General features: G+C 43.7%; 1 protein-coding gene across 1 annotated transcript in view; it reads right to left on the bottom strand.

Annotated features, from left to right (window-relative positions):
* Window positions 1–500: 500 nt before the first annotated feature.
* The window catches only part of PARP1 (poly(ADP-ribose) polymerase 1), a 42,758-nt gene continuing 27,717 nt past the window's right edge, over window positions 501–15,541 (bottom strand). The window contains exons 10-23 of the mRNA XM_083434417.1: window positions 15,293–15,535; window positions 15,007–15,075; window positions 14,497–14,629; window positions 13,327–13,522; window positions 12,214–12,342; window positions 11,759–11,842; window positions 10,267–10,389; window positions 9,060–9,188; window positions 7,977–8,075; window positions 6,407–6,559; window positions 3,974–4,101; window positions 3,594–3,655; window positions 2,484–2,598; window positions 501–1,075 (exon numbers count right to left, since the gene is read on the bottom strand). Coding sequence (XP_083290543.1) covers window positions 994–1,075; window positions 2,484–2,598; window positions 3,594–3,655; window positions 3,974–4,101; window positions 6,407–6,559; window positions 7,977–8,075; window positions 9,060–9,188; window positions 10,267–10,389; window positions 11,759–11,842; window positions 12,214–12,342; window positions 13,327–13,522; window positions 14,497–14,629; window positions 15,007–15,075; window positions 15,293–15,535 — 1,745 coding nt within the window. The 3' untranslated portion in view covers window positions 501–993. The remainder of the gene's footprint in view (window positions 1,076–2,483; window positions 2,599–3,593; window positions 3,656–3,973; window positions 4,102–6,406; window positions 6,560–7,976; window positions 8,076–9,059; window positions 9,189–10,266; window positions 10,390–11,758; window positions 11,843–12,213; window positions 12,343–13,326; window positions 13,523–14,496; window positions 14,630–15,006; window positions 15,076–15,292; window positions 15,536–15,541) is intronic.

The raw sequence follows: 15,541 nt of genomic DNA on the forward strand, positions 1-15,541 counted from the left end.
GAAAGCTGCTATGGATACATGGTCAAATGGTTGCTCTGTGGAGGTTCTGGCTTCATGACAGCTTGGGCAAGGAGAGATGTTGTCTTTCTGACTGCCTGGTAAGTGTATGGTGGAAGGGCTATTGGGAGTACAGTACTGGAGTTGGGTGATGTCAACGGGTTACTTAGCTGTTGACACACATCGATTGGAAGCCACACAAAGCAGCCACCTTTGGTGTAGACAAGATCACCGGGGCCTCATCAGTGCCTGGACTGGGAATGCCGTGCAATACTACCTTCAATTCTGTTAGAAGAAAGCTGGGGGGGAGAATACAACTGATCAACTATTATTACTGTCATTGACTGGAGTTGCAGGCAGCACAATCACATTGGCTTTCGTTTCTACAGCTGCTGTTGTGCTACTGACTGCTGCTGGTTAAGGATAGAATCGTGGCTAATTTACAGAGGCATTAGCCCTGGTCAATCACAGGATTGCACGAAAAGTAACTGAAGCTTTAAATATTTAGTATGAAATTAGTTTTTATTTTTACTTCAAAATAAACACGTTTAACATTTATTCATAATCGAAACTAAGGAAGGTATTTTGTAAAAAAAAAAACAAAAACAAAAAGATTTATAAACAATTCTAAGCTCCTCCTCCCTGCCTTACTTACAAAAGACGAAAATCAAAGGTGTGTTTGTGTGGCTATTTTGTTTTTGGTCTGTCGGTTAAAAGTCACAGAATGGCCTTCATACTAGAATTGTCCAAAAAAGAAGGAGCTGGGGAGGAGAGAGGAAAAAACCCAAACATTTCTCATAGTACAGTACTCCGTTTCATGTGTTTTTGCACATGTACCGGGGGGGGGGGGGGTCTTACTAAGCTGACTGACTAAACTTAGATTCAGCAAAGCCCTGCAACTTATTTCTTGCATCTCAGCAATGGGAGTAAACACTTCGATATTTCAAAAGGGTTTTGCGTTATTAAATCCTTTAACACGTCTTCCAAAATACTTGTTCACCAGAGGGATGTCTTATAGTTGAACTTCAGTTTTAGCAGGTACTTCAGATTAACCTGAGCAGTATCGTAGACAATATATCTGAAGGAAACAATGAGTTAAGACTTTTTCTTTAAAAAATGTTTTGTGAAGGACATCAATGCAGGGTGGATGCTGAAATGTTTGCAGCGCCAATGGGGAAAAACCATTCTTACTTACCTTTGTTACTGGTTTCTTCCATGCAGCCACATTCTGGGGCACACACACACACAAACAAACAAACCACTGTTTGGATTCTTCTAAAATTTCAGAAAGGAGCCCGATAGGTGGCTTCTGTCCCTCCCCTTGTCATAGTAGTTTGTCATATTGATAAGAGCACACAAAGTGGCACACGCTTAAGAATACAAAATATACAATAAAAAAACCTTTCACCTGAAAATTAAAATAATTAGAAACCTCATTGCAGATTGCAACAACTCCCCAAAGTCTGGCAATATAGATGAGTTTTACCAGAAAAAACTTACGTGGGAACTGTAAGAAAGAAAAGGCCTAGTTGTAGGAGAGAAAAGGCCTAGTCAGCCTCCATAAAGGGGCACCATAGCCAAGGATGTTTCACTCCAGGTTGACAAAACTGAAGGATGGGGATCAGAGAATCATCACTCCTAAATAGTTTGGGATTGGGTTGGGGCAGGGAGAGAAGCATTCCCTTAAATAAGCTGGGCCAGGACATTTCCACCAGTAAAGATCAAAACAATCTGAAATGGGCCTGAATACAAACTAGCAGCCATCATACCTGCAGGAGCACTGATACTTTATGGTCCTTAATACCCAATTCCCAACTAAGATAAAGGATTCAAACCCCAGAGAGCCGTGGCTTCTGAGTGTAAACAATAGTAAATTAGAGGAACCAACTGTTGTCGGCCTACAACAGTTTTCTTAGGATCCTAAAGGATCCTGGCTTTTTAACAAGGTAGCTTTTGAACTGTCACCAGTAGGAACTCTATGCAGAGCCAATACTTGTCCATCAAGTAAAGGCTGAAGGAACAAGGCTCCTATCTCTCCAGGAAGAGAACGCCAATACATCAGTGTGCAATTGATCAAACGCCCCGCTCCCGCACCCAGTAGCCCCTGACAAGCTTGGAGGGCAATCAGGGCACACCCACTGAGAACAGGTTTTTAAAAATCTTAAGTACTAGTGGAAGGAGAGGGTGCTCCTCACTCCCGGTTTGCTTCACGACTCCTGTGGAAATCAAGGGGTTTGGGTGCCATGCTTTCCAAACTGCAGAAAAAAGTTACTCACATTCAGTCTCATACTGATGTTAGGAGGTCAGTATCCCTTTCTGATGGTGGCATTCAATTGTCCAGAAGCAGCCATCGGCAGGCAGGCCAGCTCTGCTCTGTGGCCATGATTATCCCCTACCAGGAATGCTGTAGGAATGGATTTCCTGCATTGGCAGGGGGCTAAACTCTATAATTCCACGATCCTAGAAAAATACTGTTCAAAGGATACTCGTTATACAGAAGACAGGTATTGCTAACTCCTGATGGTATTCCATTGCCTAAAGGAACTTCTACGCCATTGAGAGAGGTAGTGGCTGTGGGATCTGGTGCTGTTTTGCCCAAGCCTAAATAGGAGGAAAAGCAAACAAAATTGCAACTGACAGATGCACATATGCATTAAGTGACTTTGAACTTAGCTGAACCGTGACTAATTTTCACTCGTTCCTTTGGTGTCAAGAAATCTATATATAGTACTTTGCTCCGGTGAAACTGGGAAAAGCACTACCTGTTAGATCCAGACTAAGGCTGCAATCCTAATCCTGGTTACCTGGAAGTAAGTCACATTCAACTGAATATGGCTTACTTCTGAGAAGACATGGCTAGGATTGTGCAGCAAATTTTTTTTTATTGTGAATTTTATGTGCTTTTACTGTGGCATTCTTTAGAGTTTCATTCCATTGTGATTTTAGATTGTTGCAAAGCAGCCCTGACTGCTTCATGAGCATTAGCAAGGTGGGATAGGAGCTTTATGTACAAGTTCCCACATAGTTCCCACTGAAATCAATGGGACAAGTCACTTGCCCTATTGATTTGAAGTCCTGATCCAATCCTTTGTTACTGCTCACAAAGATTTACAACAGGACATTATTAGATATCCAGCCAATCCAGTTCTACTAGATAGCCACTAGATCCAAGCTTTTTGTGAGATGGGTTTCTATTTGCATATACCAGAGATGGGGGATCTTCTGCATCTCAAGGCCACATTCCCTCATAAGAACTAATTAGTGAGCTCTGTGACAGAGCAAGGGATTTCAACCCAGATCTCTCATATCCAGCTTTGAGGATGTATGCAGAGCATCATGTTGGCATCAATGAATTAGAATTTCCAATCTTATAATTTGCTATTCAGCTCAAATTGTCAGTAAATATTTTTTGGGTTTTTAAAACATATTCTATTGACCTAAAATAACTGCAGAAGTCACCAAACAGTTTGCAGATCTTTTCCCAACAAGTTTGAAGGAATTTGGCCAAAAGCCCAGGGCCAGCCTTGGCTACTATGGCAAATTTGCTTGCAGTCTTTGAGTCCCCATTTGTAGCAGCATTTCCAGTGGGGTTTTACCTTTGACACTGTGTTTTCCTTTCGGCAGCTTGGTTATGTGGGATGCATTCTTCAACTCATACCTAGCAAACAGAGAGGAGGAGGACTTAGAGCAGTACATCAAATACATTTGAAGAAAAAGCCTTTCCTTTTCAGTTTGTAACAGTGGTTCGCAGATTCAGCTGATGCACGATTTCACCACTTCAGAATGCAGAATGCAGTGATTTAAAGCCTGCCATTTGATGAACGCAGCACAAGCATTTATATTTTGCAAATAATCAACTTGGTGAAAGGGTTCTTAAAAATCAGTCGAGTTCCAAATTTGGATTTAAGATACTTTTGGAGTTAGGAGCTGCATCATCGTACATGGTGCAAAAGTACTCTAAACACACTTGACTTACATGTTTCCAAGGGCAACTTCTCCCAGCAAGATTAAGCCAATCGGATCAGTCTGAGAGGTGTGACAATAGTTGGCACTCTTGGACACCATATCAGCAAAGTAGATACCTTTACCAAACATGTAGCCCGTCTAGAAGGAAAAGAACGGCGACAGTTTAACAGCCAGAAATCAGCTCATCAGAGAAGTCTAGTGAGAAAACAGAGGAATTGAGGACAGACTGCAACTTCCTGTTTTGTGAAACCTGGTTAAAAGTATATGGATATTATACCTGAAGGAGTGTCTCGACCCCCATCATTCTGCCTGGACACTGAGGTCCAGTGCCAAGCGCCTTCTGGCGGTTCCCGCACTGCAAGGAGCAAAGTTACAGGGAACCAGGCAGAGGGCCTTCTCGGTAGTGGCACCCGCCCTGTGGAACGCCCTCCCACCAGATGTCAAAGAAATAAACAACTATCTGATGTTTAGAAGAAATCTGAAGGCAGCCCTGTATACTGTCTGATGTTTTAATGTATTTTTAATCTTTTGTTGGATGCCGCCCAGAGTGGCTGGGGAAACCCAGCCAGGTGGGTGAGGTATAAACATTATTATTATTATTATTATTATTATTATTATTATTAATTAAAGCTCTGCCTGGAATGGACCTGGCTACAGCTCTGTGGACATGTAGCTCCTTCCTCGGCATCTGACAAGATTTCCCACACTGGAAGGCAGGAAATGATTTTCTTCCAGATCATCTTTGGCAGCAGTTTTACCATTTTGTTTCCTTTTGCATTCACCTGTGTGGCATCCAACCCCACTTGCCTGATTTAGTCATTTGGGTCTCTGGTCCGTGGTCTGGACTGCAAAGGGTAGCCTTCCGGTCTCTTGCAGCCCTCCAATTAGGCAAACTGAGCAGAACCACTTTCCCCAACTTGGTACCCTCCAGATGCCTTGAGCCACAACACCTTCTCTTCCCTGACTACTGGCTGTAGTGGTTGCAACTGAGGCAGTTGTAGTCTAAAACAGTTAGAAGGTACCAGATTGGGGAAGGCTGGAGTAGAACTGTACTGCAGGTTACAATGGTGATGGGTCTCAGATCACCATTCCCAAAGGGCTGGATTTATGGGGTGAGAATGAGAACCTCATTGTAAAGGCCTTCCTCTACGATGGATGCTTTAGTGGAGATTCTTGCATTGAAGGAGTTGGAATAGATGACCCTTGGAGTCTCTTCCAACTCTGCAATTCTATGATTCAATTCTGATGTATAGGGAGCTGTCTTTAAATTCTTCCTGCTATGCTTGACACTTATTAGTATTGCTTAAATGTTATTGGTATGTCCGCTTGACTCCCTTGGATGCTTGCACTTTTTAAAGCAGCCTGCTATCTGGGATGTATTTGCTGCATTTCTCGCTTTTTTGTGCTTTTCCCATGGCCTGCTTTTATGCTCATTTGTCTACTCTTTGCTGCCTTGGGCGCTTTAAGAGGAACGAAAGGATAACAACATTTTGAAAAGCTAGATATTATCCTTGGCTGTAAAAGCTTAAGCCACTTTGGACCTTGAAAGGCAGGGCAGAAATGGTTTTGAAATAAAATAATGCGTACATCTTGCCAGAATTCTGAATGTAGGGGAAAAGGCAGGCTTACACAAAATTACTTGGGCAGTTTTACTAGTATGCCTCATTCTCTCTCCGCTTTAGCAGATGGAGACATGCTACTTGCGTAGACATATGCAGAAACATTCATAACCTGAGCTGTATTAGAGGAATACTTTCTTGAGCAATTATCTTAATGGAATGTTTTTGAAGGTTGTTTTGGCTAGCCTGAGCCACATTAATATGGTTTCCAATGGTATATCTCCAGACAAGTAGTAGATTAGATGTTTAGTGTTCCCTCTACTTCTGATGTTCCAGTTACCAGGGCCATTGCTTACGCAGCCTAAAAAGCACCAGTCACCATGCAAGGAGGAGTTATCGGGAGGCTTGGGGGAAACTCCAAAGTTTGCAGAAGTTCAGAATCAAAGGAAAAATATATTCAGGACCTTTACGATGGGGAGAGGCAACGTGGTGCCCCACAGATGTTGCTGGGCTACAAATTCCATGGCCATGGGCCATACTGACTAGGGCAGGTGGGTGTTGCAGTTCAGCAGCATCTAGATGACATCATACTGGCTACCACCAGTGCGGACCGCACATGCTCAGTAGCTGACTGATTAGGAGCGGACGGAATACTGACTGATTGTTGGGGAGAAAAAAGCCTTGAAAATAGGTGGGAGTGGAAATCTGGGAGTATCCACTGGAGGAAGGCATTGAACAGGAACTCCCCACATGGCAACATTTTGTTGCCGGTCACACTTCCTTCTTTCTATTGTACATGGAAACCAAAAAGGTTTTTTTTGGGGAGAGGGATTAAAAGTTCTGTTTCTACACGCAATGCACTAGCAAACTAGCCTTGTACATACCACAGGAGCTTCAGGAGGAGCTATTCGGAGACCCTGCGACAAGATGCCAGCGTAGTTGGTTGTGCGAGAACCGTGCCAGAGCAACTGACGGTTGTGCAACTCCTGGAACGGCCTATAACGCTGAGCTTCTCCTTCCCGCTCAATCTTGAAAATCTTCGGAAGGGGTGGAGAGGTGTGGAGAAGAGAGGGAACGAACCATACATCAAGATATGTGATCACTGAAAAACCATTTCACAACTGCCTTATACTAAAGACCATTGGTCTACCTAGCTCAGTAATGTCTACGCTGATTGGGAGAAGCTCTTTCACACAATGGTCTCTCCCAGCCATATATGGAGACGCCAGAGACTGGACCTGGAACCTTGTGCATGCAAGGCTGATGTTTACCACTACAGCTACAGCTTGTCCTTGCTGCTGTGGGTTACAGTTCATGGCTAGTGAGCTTAACCATGAGCCTGATTTGGATGATACACTCAGCCAAGCCTTGAAAGGCAGCAGAAAGGACCACGGAGGAGCAAAGCGGCTGCCAAGTTCTTGCCCACGTGCCCTCGTGTTCAGCTTAGCACATCATGCAGAACAGGCCACAATCACAGCACACCCGTGGGCCTTGCCAGCACAAGTTATACACAAAATGTTAAATTCAGAATTCTCTGGGGAAATTAAATCTTCCAGATTGCTTGAGATACGGAAATGCTTGATGCCACATTTCGTTTCAGCCATCTAAGAATTAAGGTGGCTTTGAAGGTTCGAATTTCCATACTTTAGACTTGGGTTTGGGGGGAAAAAACCACTTGTCCAAAAATGAACGAGACAGCTGCATGGGCTGGGTTTTCATGTGACCTGGGACTGGGGAATCCCAGACAGGCTATTGACCAAGAAAGAAGAATATGAAAAGAGAAGACTCAATCCCATGGCCCATCCCATCCTCAATCCTTAACCTGCAAAAACAAAACAAAATAAAACCCACAACTGTCCTGTCTGGATTTTCTAGGTCAGCATTCTTCTCCTACAGCCACCACCCAGATGCCTATGTGAAGCCCACAAGCAAGACATGAGACCTCCTCTTGCACCCCAGCAACTGGCATTCCAACTGGTATTTATTTCCCACCCTTCACCCAAAGGTCCCAGGGTATATACACATATAGTGAGCAACTCACAGAGCCTCACTCACGGAAGAAGAGTTTGGATTTGATATCCCGCTTTATCACTACCCAAAGGAGTCTCAAAGCGGCTAACATTCTCCTTTCCCTTACTCCCCCACAACAAACTGTGAGGTGAGTGGGGCTGAGAGACCTCAGAGAAGTGTGACTGGCCCAAGGTCACCCAGAACTGCATGTGGAGGAGCGGAGACGCGAACCCGGTTCACCAGATTACGAGTCTACCGCTCTTAACCACTACACCACACTGGCTCTCAGAAGAGCTTGTGTTCCTTTACTATAGGTTTTTGCATATGGGATACTATTCTACACAAAGGTTAGTTCAGAACTGGTCATTTTACTTGTTTTATTGTGTGTTAAAATGACCGATTTTGAATTTAAACAATTACTTTTGATCGCCAGTCAGAACCTACCTCCATGACTTTCAAGTCATACGCGTTGTGGGTGCTTGCATGGGTATTCTTAACATACTGCTTTAGGATCTTCGCTTCTTCCGAGTCTTTATCTACTACCTTTGAAGGAAAATAATGGGGGAAAGTATTGAAAACCTGAAGCGAAAAGAATGCTAAGAACACATTAGGCCATTAAAAGTATTACACAATTTAAATGATTTCATGTTCCTATTGAGCCGGGAGGTTTGGCCTTATTTTGAAAGGGGACAATGACAAGAAAAAATACTGGTTCAGCACCCATGGGTTAGGACATTTTCTCAGAGGTATCCTGTGGTTGATCCTGAAAGCCCAGCTGAGTGACATCCAGGGAGTAGCAAAGACTAGACTGCAGACAGGACCACTTTTCCTAAGGCAGGAAATCTGGCTTTGGTGCTCTTCCAGCTCTTCTTCATAAGCCTATCTCCTTTTAAATAGGGGTTCAGAAAGAGACAGCCAAGGCACAGATGGAAGGCCTGCCCTAGAGGTGTCTTTGAAGCTTATTTACTCTGGGAGTAAGTTGAACCCAGGTTGAAATTGTGTCCCTTGTCTGGTATCTCCAAGCAAATAACAAAATGTGCTTTGTAGGTACAGTGGTGCCCCGCAAGACGAATGCCTCACAAGACGGAAAACCCGCAAGACGAAAGGGTTTTCCGTTTGCAGAGGCGCTTCGCAAGACGAATTTCCCTATGGGCTTGCTTTGCAAGACGAAAATTGACAAAAAATTTTGAATTTTTTCCCCGCTCCAAAACCCCTTTTTCTGAAGCGCTAAGCTGCTAAAAGCATTTTAGCAGCAAAACCTCTAATCCCTTAAGCCTTAAAAAGCCGTTTTTAGCCCTTAAACTGTCAATAGCGCTAATAGCGCTAATCCGCCAATGGGCTTGCTTCGCAAGACGAAAAAACCGCAAGACGAAAAGACTCGCGGAACGGATTCTTTTCGTCTTGCGAGGCACCACTGTATAGCCATCCAAACTGCCTGTCAACACTGGGTGGGTGTCCTCAGCTTGTGTTGAAAAACAACTCTTTTGAGATATACAACAGCCTTGTTTCTGTGCCATGATATCTTACCTTGATATCTGTTTTGAGCTTTTCATAGTTCACATCTATTGGATCTTTATCCCCATCCTGACCCCCACTTCTGAGTAGGCTGTAGGCAACCTCAATGTCAAGCAGATTGTCCAACATCTCCACCTTGGACTTGATAAAACAAGAAGATGCGGTTATTCTTGGCAGCAAACACATTTCATGGCCTAAGGACTTAGCCCCAATAGATTGTGTGGGGATCTACATGTCACATTGCTGCTAAGGAAGTCGGATACAAGGTCAGCAGCAATGTCCTGTTAACAGTAAAACTTTTGTCCCAGATTTAAGCCTGTCAACATAGTTCCTCCCCTTCCACTCATTTCCCCCCACAAATCAATCCATGAGGTTGATTAAGCTGAGGGCTAGTGATAGGTCACCCACTAAGTTTTAAGGCAGAGCAAGGATATGAACCCAAATCTCTCTGGTTCAATTCCAACACCCTGCTCTCTCCGAGCACAATTCAAAGTGTTGGTGCTGACCTTTAAAACTGTAAACGGCATCGGCCCAGTATACCTGAAGGAGCGTCTCCACCCCCATCACTCAGCCTGGACACTGAGGTCCAGCTTCGAGGGCCTTCTGGCGGTTCCCTCACTGTGAGAAGTGAGGTTACAGGGAACCAGGCAGAGGGCCTTCTCAGTAGTGGCGCCCACCCTGTGGAACACCCTCCCACCAGATGTCAAGGAAATAAACAACTATCTGACTTTTAGAAGACATCTGAAGGCAGCCCTGTTTAGGGAAGCTTTTAATGTTTGGTGTTTTACTGTGTTTTTAATATTCTGTTGGGAGCCACCCAGAGTGGCTGGGGAAATCCAGCCACATGGGCTGGGTAGAAATAATAAATTATTATTATTATTGTGCTATGCAGATCTCTCTTTTGCCCTCTGCTCAGTGGGCCTCTGGTTAAGGGGCAGTTGACTCTCACCTGATGTCTGAACTCATCACATTCAGAGAGATTCCTGCCCCCCTCCTCTTCCATTGCTCCATCCATTTTGTCTCCCCCTCTGTCCATTCATGGCCCCTAATATGCATCTATCTTTTGGGTTTTCCTCCACCCCACCTGAAATAAGCCTGAAGTGTGCAGACTGCCCATCTGCTCTCGGAGTTGGTACACAATATATTTTATTTCTGCACTTTAAGGGCCAGCTGTCAGAACTAAATGCTGCTGTTTGCGCCAGAGGTTCCTCATCAATACCTTGATGTAATCTAGATTATTCAAGAGAGGAGGCTTCTTCATCCCAAAGTCATGGGGGATCAGAGTGTAGAAGCGGTTGGAAAGATCCAATATCTGTGAATCGGTGCCACCATCAGAAACTGCCTACATAAAAAGGAAAAGCAACAAAATAAAAATAATAATAAAAATCAGCAAATATGTGTACCTGAGTGACTTCACTTACAAAAAGCTAGGCTTAGTTCAGGTCACACATTTATAACTCTAGCAAGAACAAGTTTTCTGGAAAACCAACACTTCCGTAAAAGCAGCTCTCCCATTTACCGTATTTTTCGCTCCACAAGGCACACATAGTTTTTTTTTGGGGGGGGGGAGATCAAGAAAAAAAATCTTATTCCCCCCCCCCCGGCCCCAAAGAGCAAAGAAGCCAAGACAGCGAGCGGAATCCATCCCACTGGCTGTCTTGGCTTCGTTTTTAACTGCGGGGTGGGGTGGGGGAAGCCCGAGCTTCCCCCGACCCCAGCCCCCAGAACAGGTCCAGGAGCGGTGGCAAGGTTGTGAAGCCTTTGGAGCACAGCGCGAGTTCCCACTGCGCTCCAAAGGCTTCAGGGATAGCCGCCTGAAGCCTTTGGAGCACAGCAGGACCTCACGCTGCGCTCCAAAGGCTTCAGGCGGCTATCCCTGAAGCCTGGAGAGCGAGAGGGGTCGGTGCTCACAGGCTTCAGCGAAAGCAACGCGTAGCCTCCGGAGCGTGGGGGTACGCTCCCTCTGTGCTTTGGAGGCTTCGCGTTGCATTCGCTCCATAGGACGCACACACATTTCCCCTTAATTTTTGGAGGGGAAAAAGTGCGTCCTATAGAGCGGAAAATATGGTATTTTCAATTCAATTCAATCTTGTTCACAAATCCATCCCATAGTGAATCAGGGTTAGACAGGCCCTAAAAGACAGTTACATTTATTTGAATCTGTCTTACATTTATTTTAAAACAGCAAGCATGAACTCTTAAAATGCTTGCTTAGGACTTGAAGATTTTCCTTTGTAATATGCTGAACAAGTAAGCAGGGAGCAAAGTACAGACTTGGGCTCAATCCCAATTCCCATTTCTGGTCACGTTCTTGGGTGTGCAGTGAATAACTCTTCCTACAGTCATATTAGGCCAAACTAGCTGACAGCGCAGCCCCACCAAATTTAACAAGAGAGTTTATAAAAGCTGTCAATCTAGCTTGACTTCCATGGAATGCCAAGCCATACACTTCAAAGGCTTCAGTGCCGCCTCAGCTGAGAAATAATCACACAATCAAATCACACCCTTCAGGCACAGCCATTCTGATGAACAAGAAACAAGAGAAAGAGAATAGAGAATAGAGAACCCTTTCACTATATAACAAAGACTCTTACCTTCTTGAAAAGGGAGGTTTAGGGGAAAACAGAAGTGCAATTTTTGGGAGGGGAGAAGCGCTAAGAATTCAAGAGTTCCCTCAACCATTCCAAAGGTGCCTTTTATTTCATCCTCACCTGATGCACCTCATTAAGGATGGAGTATGCACTCTGGATTTGTCTCTTGCTTAGCTTCCCCAAAGGCATCTTCTGGAGGTCAATCTGGCAATGAGATAAATGGAAGGAATCAACGTGAAACTTGTCGTTATGCGAAAACGTTCAGAGATTGCTTATTGAAAAGCTCAATGTCTTAAAGTAGAATGTTCCACGAAGAGAACAGATAAACTTTTTGTTTTGCTTTTTTACGAGTTATCCGTTTAAAGGTCTATTTAAGAGCTTCGCGCTCTGAAGATGCCGTAAGTGCTGTATCACCTCAGTTTCATGTGGGGGACTTTCTCATTATTGAGTGCCGCCACCACTGACTACTGAACCCCATGGGAAAACGGCTAGTGTTAAGAAAGCACTGCTGCCATTATCACACGGTGAACAAAAGCGAGAACGACAAAGGGGTTAAGCCAAGGATGCCTAGTAACCTCAAATTCCACCATGGCTTTCTTCATGCTTTCCACATCAAATATCATCTTGATAAGGTCCTGGACTGCCTTAGGAAGCTTGGATTTGGTTCCTGCACTCACGGTCAGCTTCTTCACTGCTTCTTCATCCTAAGGGGGGGGGGGGGGAGACCACCAATATCTGTTTACACGTGCAGAGATTCTGAAGCAAGAATGGATTCTGATTAAATACTCCAAGTTGAAGATGTTCATGCAGTTTTCTAGTGATCTTATAGCTCAGGCATTTCCATCCCTCCCCCCAAGCATTTAAAGCAAAATCTTAACACTGTGTTTTGAATCAACTGGTTCAATAGATTTTTTTTTCCCTGTAAAAGAAATAAGATTGATTTCCAGTTGCGTCCAATTAATTTCCCAAAATTCAGGGATTCCTTTTTAAAAAACACCGTAATTTTCTTAATCTAGATTTCCAACATAGCCTACAAAAGAGAACCATAAAACAAATATAAAACAGATCAAAAACATCAGAAACAAAAGCTGTTATTGTAGCAACAGTAAAAATACAAAAAGCAGTAGATATAAAATCAGTTAAAATCCTGGGCAATCTCCTCCCCCCCCCTCCAATGCTTGGGAAATTCAAGTCCAGAGCTAGTACATTTGCATATTAGTAGTAGTAGCAGCAGTAGTTCTTGTCTGTTTGTATATAGCAAAATCGTTGATATTTGCCGGTGGCATATATTTTAAAGCTATATTTCTATAGCATGGGATTAACAATAGGTCAACAACAGTGAACGTTGCAAGCCCTTATGGTTGCCAAGATATTTGTACTTCCAACCTGGCAGGATAAATACATTACATAGCTGTCTGAGGACCTCACTGCCCTTGCAACATCTGAAGCTGTTGTGTTTTGTTTTTTTTTAAAAAAGAATTTATTTTTTAATAAATTTTGTGTGGGTACCTATTTCAACAGTTGGGGGGTCTTATATTGACTCAAATGTTTAATTTTAGATGGAAGTTCACATATGCACATTTATGTTAAAAACCTGCTGTTTGGACTTCTCCCAAATAATCATAAGTACTTCCTGCTTGCATGATCTCCGATACAGTTGTGATTTTAAACAGGGTCACCCAAGTTACCTGCCCATAGTCTATTTCCAGAGGATAGAATTTTTTGGGATATTTAGTGAAATTCTTAGAATGCCACGAGTTGCCCGTCTTTTCCTCATACAGATTCAGGAAGTGCTCAATGGCTTCTTCTTTCGATGGCATCTGCTCTAGCTTGTTGCTTCCAATGACTGTGCCAACACGGCCCCAAGAGCGGAATACCCAGTATCTAAATTCAGAGGGAAAGGGGAGAAATTGGCAGGTGGAATCAACAGAGCTGGTTTTCTCCATATATTGCTGGACCGCAACTCCCATCATCTCTTAACATCCTGGCTGGGACAGAGATATTTCCTGCATAAGAGTTTCTTCAGAACTCAAACAGCACACTTTGAACTGTACACAGCTTTTGATCGAGTGTAGCAACAAAGGCAGATGCTGAACAAAGGAAGGAACAATCTAATCTTGATTGATAGGCTTGCTTGATATCACCCAAGACAGATAAGATTGTCTACAAAGGGGTTTGAAGGTAAGGAAACTAAACAGTTTTTTCTGGGCAGAAAATAAAGTCTGACATTTCCATCAAAGTCAAAAGTAACAAATTATAAAAGGACACTGACCATTTCCCCTTGCTGCTGGGATTTAAGGTTTAGTTAGGTTTCTGGCTCTCCGTTTTGTTTTACGGTTTTTTTAACCTGTTCTTGCGAGCTGCTTTGCTCCTTCCAGCCCAACTGATGAGGGCCTGAAAGGTAGGATAGGAACACTTTAATCAATTAAATTAACAACAGCAGCAATAGGGGGTCCTCCTGACTTTGTTGTGCCAGTTTAAAACCAATAGTAAGACAAAAACCTTTTTATTAAACTTCAAACATAAATGGCACTAACTCTTGTGTTTGCATTCAAGTCCATGAGAGTCTATGCCATAAAATAACTCTGTTACATCTTCAAAGGAGACACAGACAGGACTAAGGGTGCTGCCCTATGCAAGTATCAGCAGAGAGAGCCACCTAGTTCAATAGGATTTACTCCAAGGTAAGTGTGTAGAGAACATAGGAACCCCCCTGCTGGATCAGACCAAAGGTCTATCTTTTGTTCAAGTCTCGCAAAAAAAAAAAAAAAAAAAAAAAAAAAATCAAACAGAGGAGCCAAGCAGGAGAAAAATTAGCAGCACACTTTCTATTTGGGAAGGGAGGAGGAAAAGCAAACCTGATTTCTCGGTCATCTTCCAACAGCTGAAGCTTGTAATACGAATTTGTTCCTTTAGTAATATCTACCAGCCCAAGAGTGGCACTGAAGATTTTGCCACCTTTTTCAAAGACGTGGGCAGAATCTTCCAAGCCTGTAAAAAAAGGCAGTCAACCATAGACAGGGGGAAACGCATTTGACCCTTATCCAAATTATTATTTTAACTTGAACACATAGCACAGAGATGCTGAAATACATCCCCCCTCCCTTTCCCTGAAGCACACACAGAGACATTTCAAAGGGGCTTCTCGACACGTGGAATTTATTTACTTATGGTGTTCTACAACCTGTCCCCAAACCGTAAAAGGACAGAGTGGTTGCACCCTTTTAGAAGTTGTGAAGAGGGAATGTCAGCTTACTATGCAAACTGCACTTGCTGGAATTCCCTCTTCTGGACAACTATTCAAGGTGCAAAAGTGTAGGAGTCCTGTCACCTTCTGGCAACCCTAAAGTAGATGTAGAAATGGTCACCTGAATCGGGATCCACAGCAGCTCCTCCTTTAACTGTCAGCTTCATCTTCTTTTCCGATTTGCTCGTTCCTGGATCAGGAGAGGGAGAGATGCAGTGTTAAGCTGTATTTTATAGTGCTGTAAATTCCAGCTCCACAATTCTGTGATTCTAAGTCTTCCCTCCACTAATCACCTCCTTAATTTCAGGAGTGAACCCCGAAACTGGCTGCTAGGATGAGGTCTACCCTGAATGTAACAAATGCCAAGAACAGTAGTAAAAAAATTGGGAGTCCCGTGGGTTTTTCACCTTGCTCTTCTTTGACCTTCCCGGTACTTTTCGTGTTCGGCTGTCCGCTGGATTTTCCCCCCACGGGAACCGCTTTGTGCTCCTGCTTAACTTCAGCGCCCCAGGGAGAAAGAGCATGAAGCGAAAGCAGCTCCTGAAAACCCTTGCTGGAGGACTGCACATCCTGGAGAAATTCCTCAGAGACAACGCGCACCTGGGCCTCCTTCACTTCTTCCATTTTCTTGTTCATTTTCTCAACCTCCTCTGGAA

The sequence above is a fragment of the Podarcis tiliguerta genome, assembly GCF_965153285.1.
Source record: "Podarcis tiliguerta genome assembly, chromosome: 3".
NCBI lineage: Eukaryota > Metazoa > Chordata > Lepidosauria > Squamata > Lacertidae > Podarcis > Podarcis tiliguerta.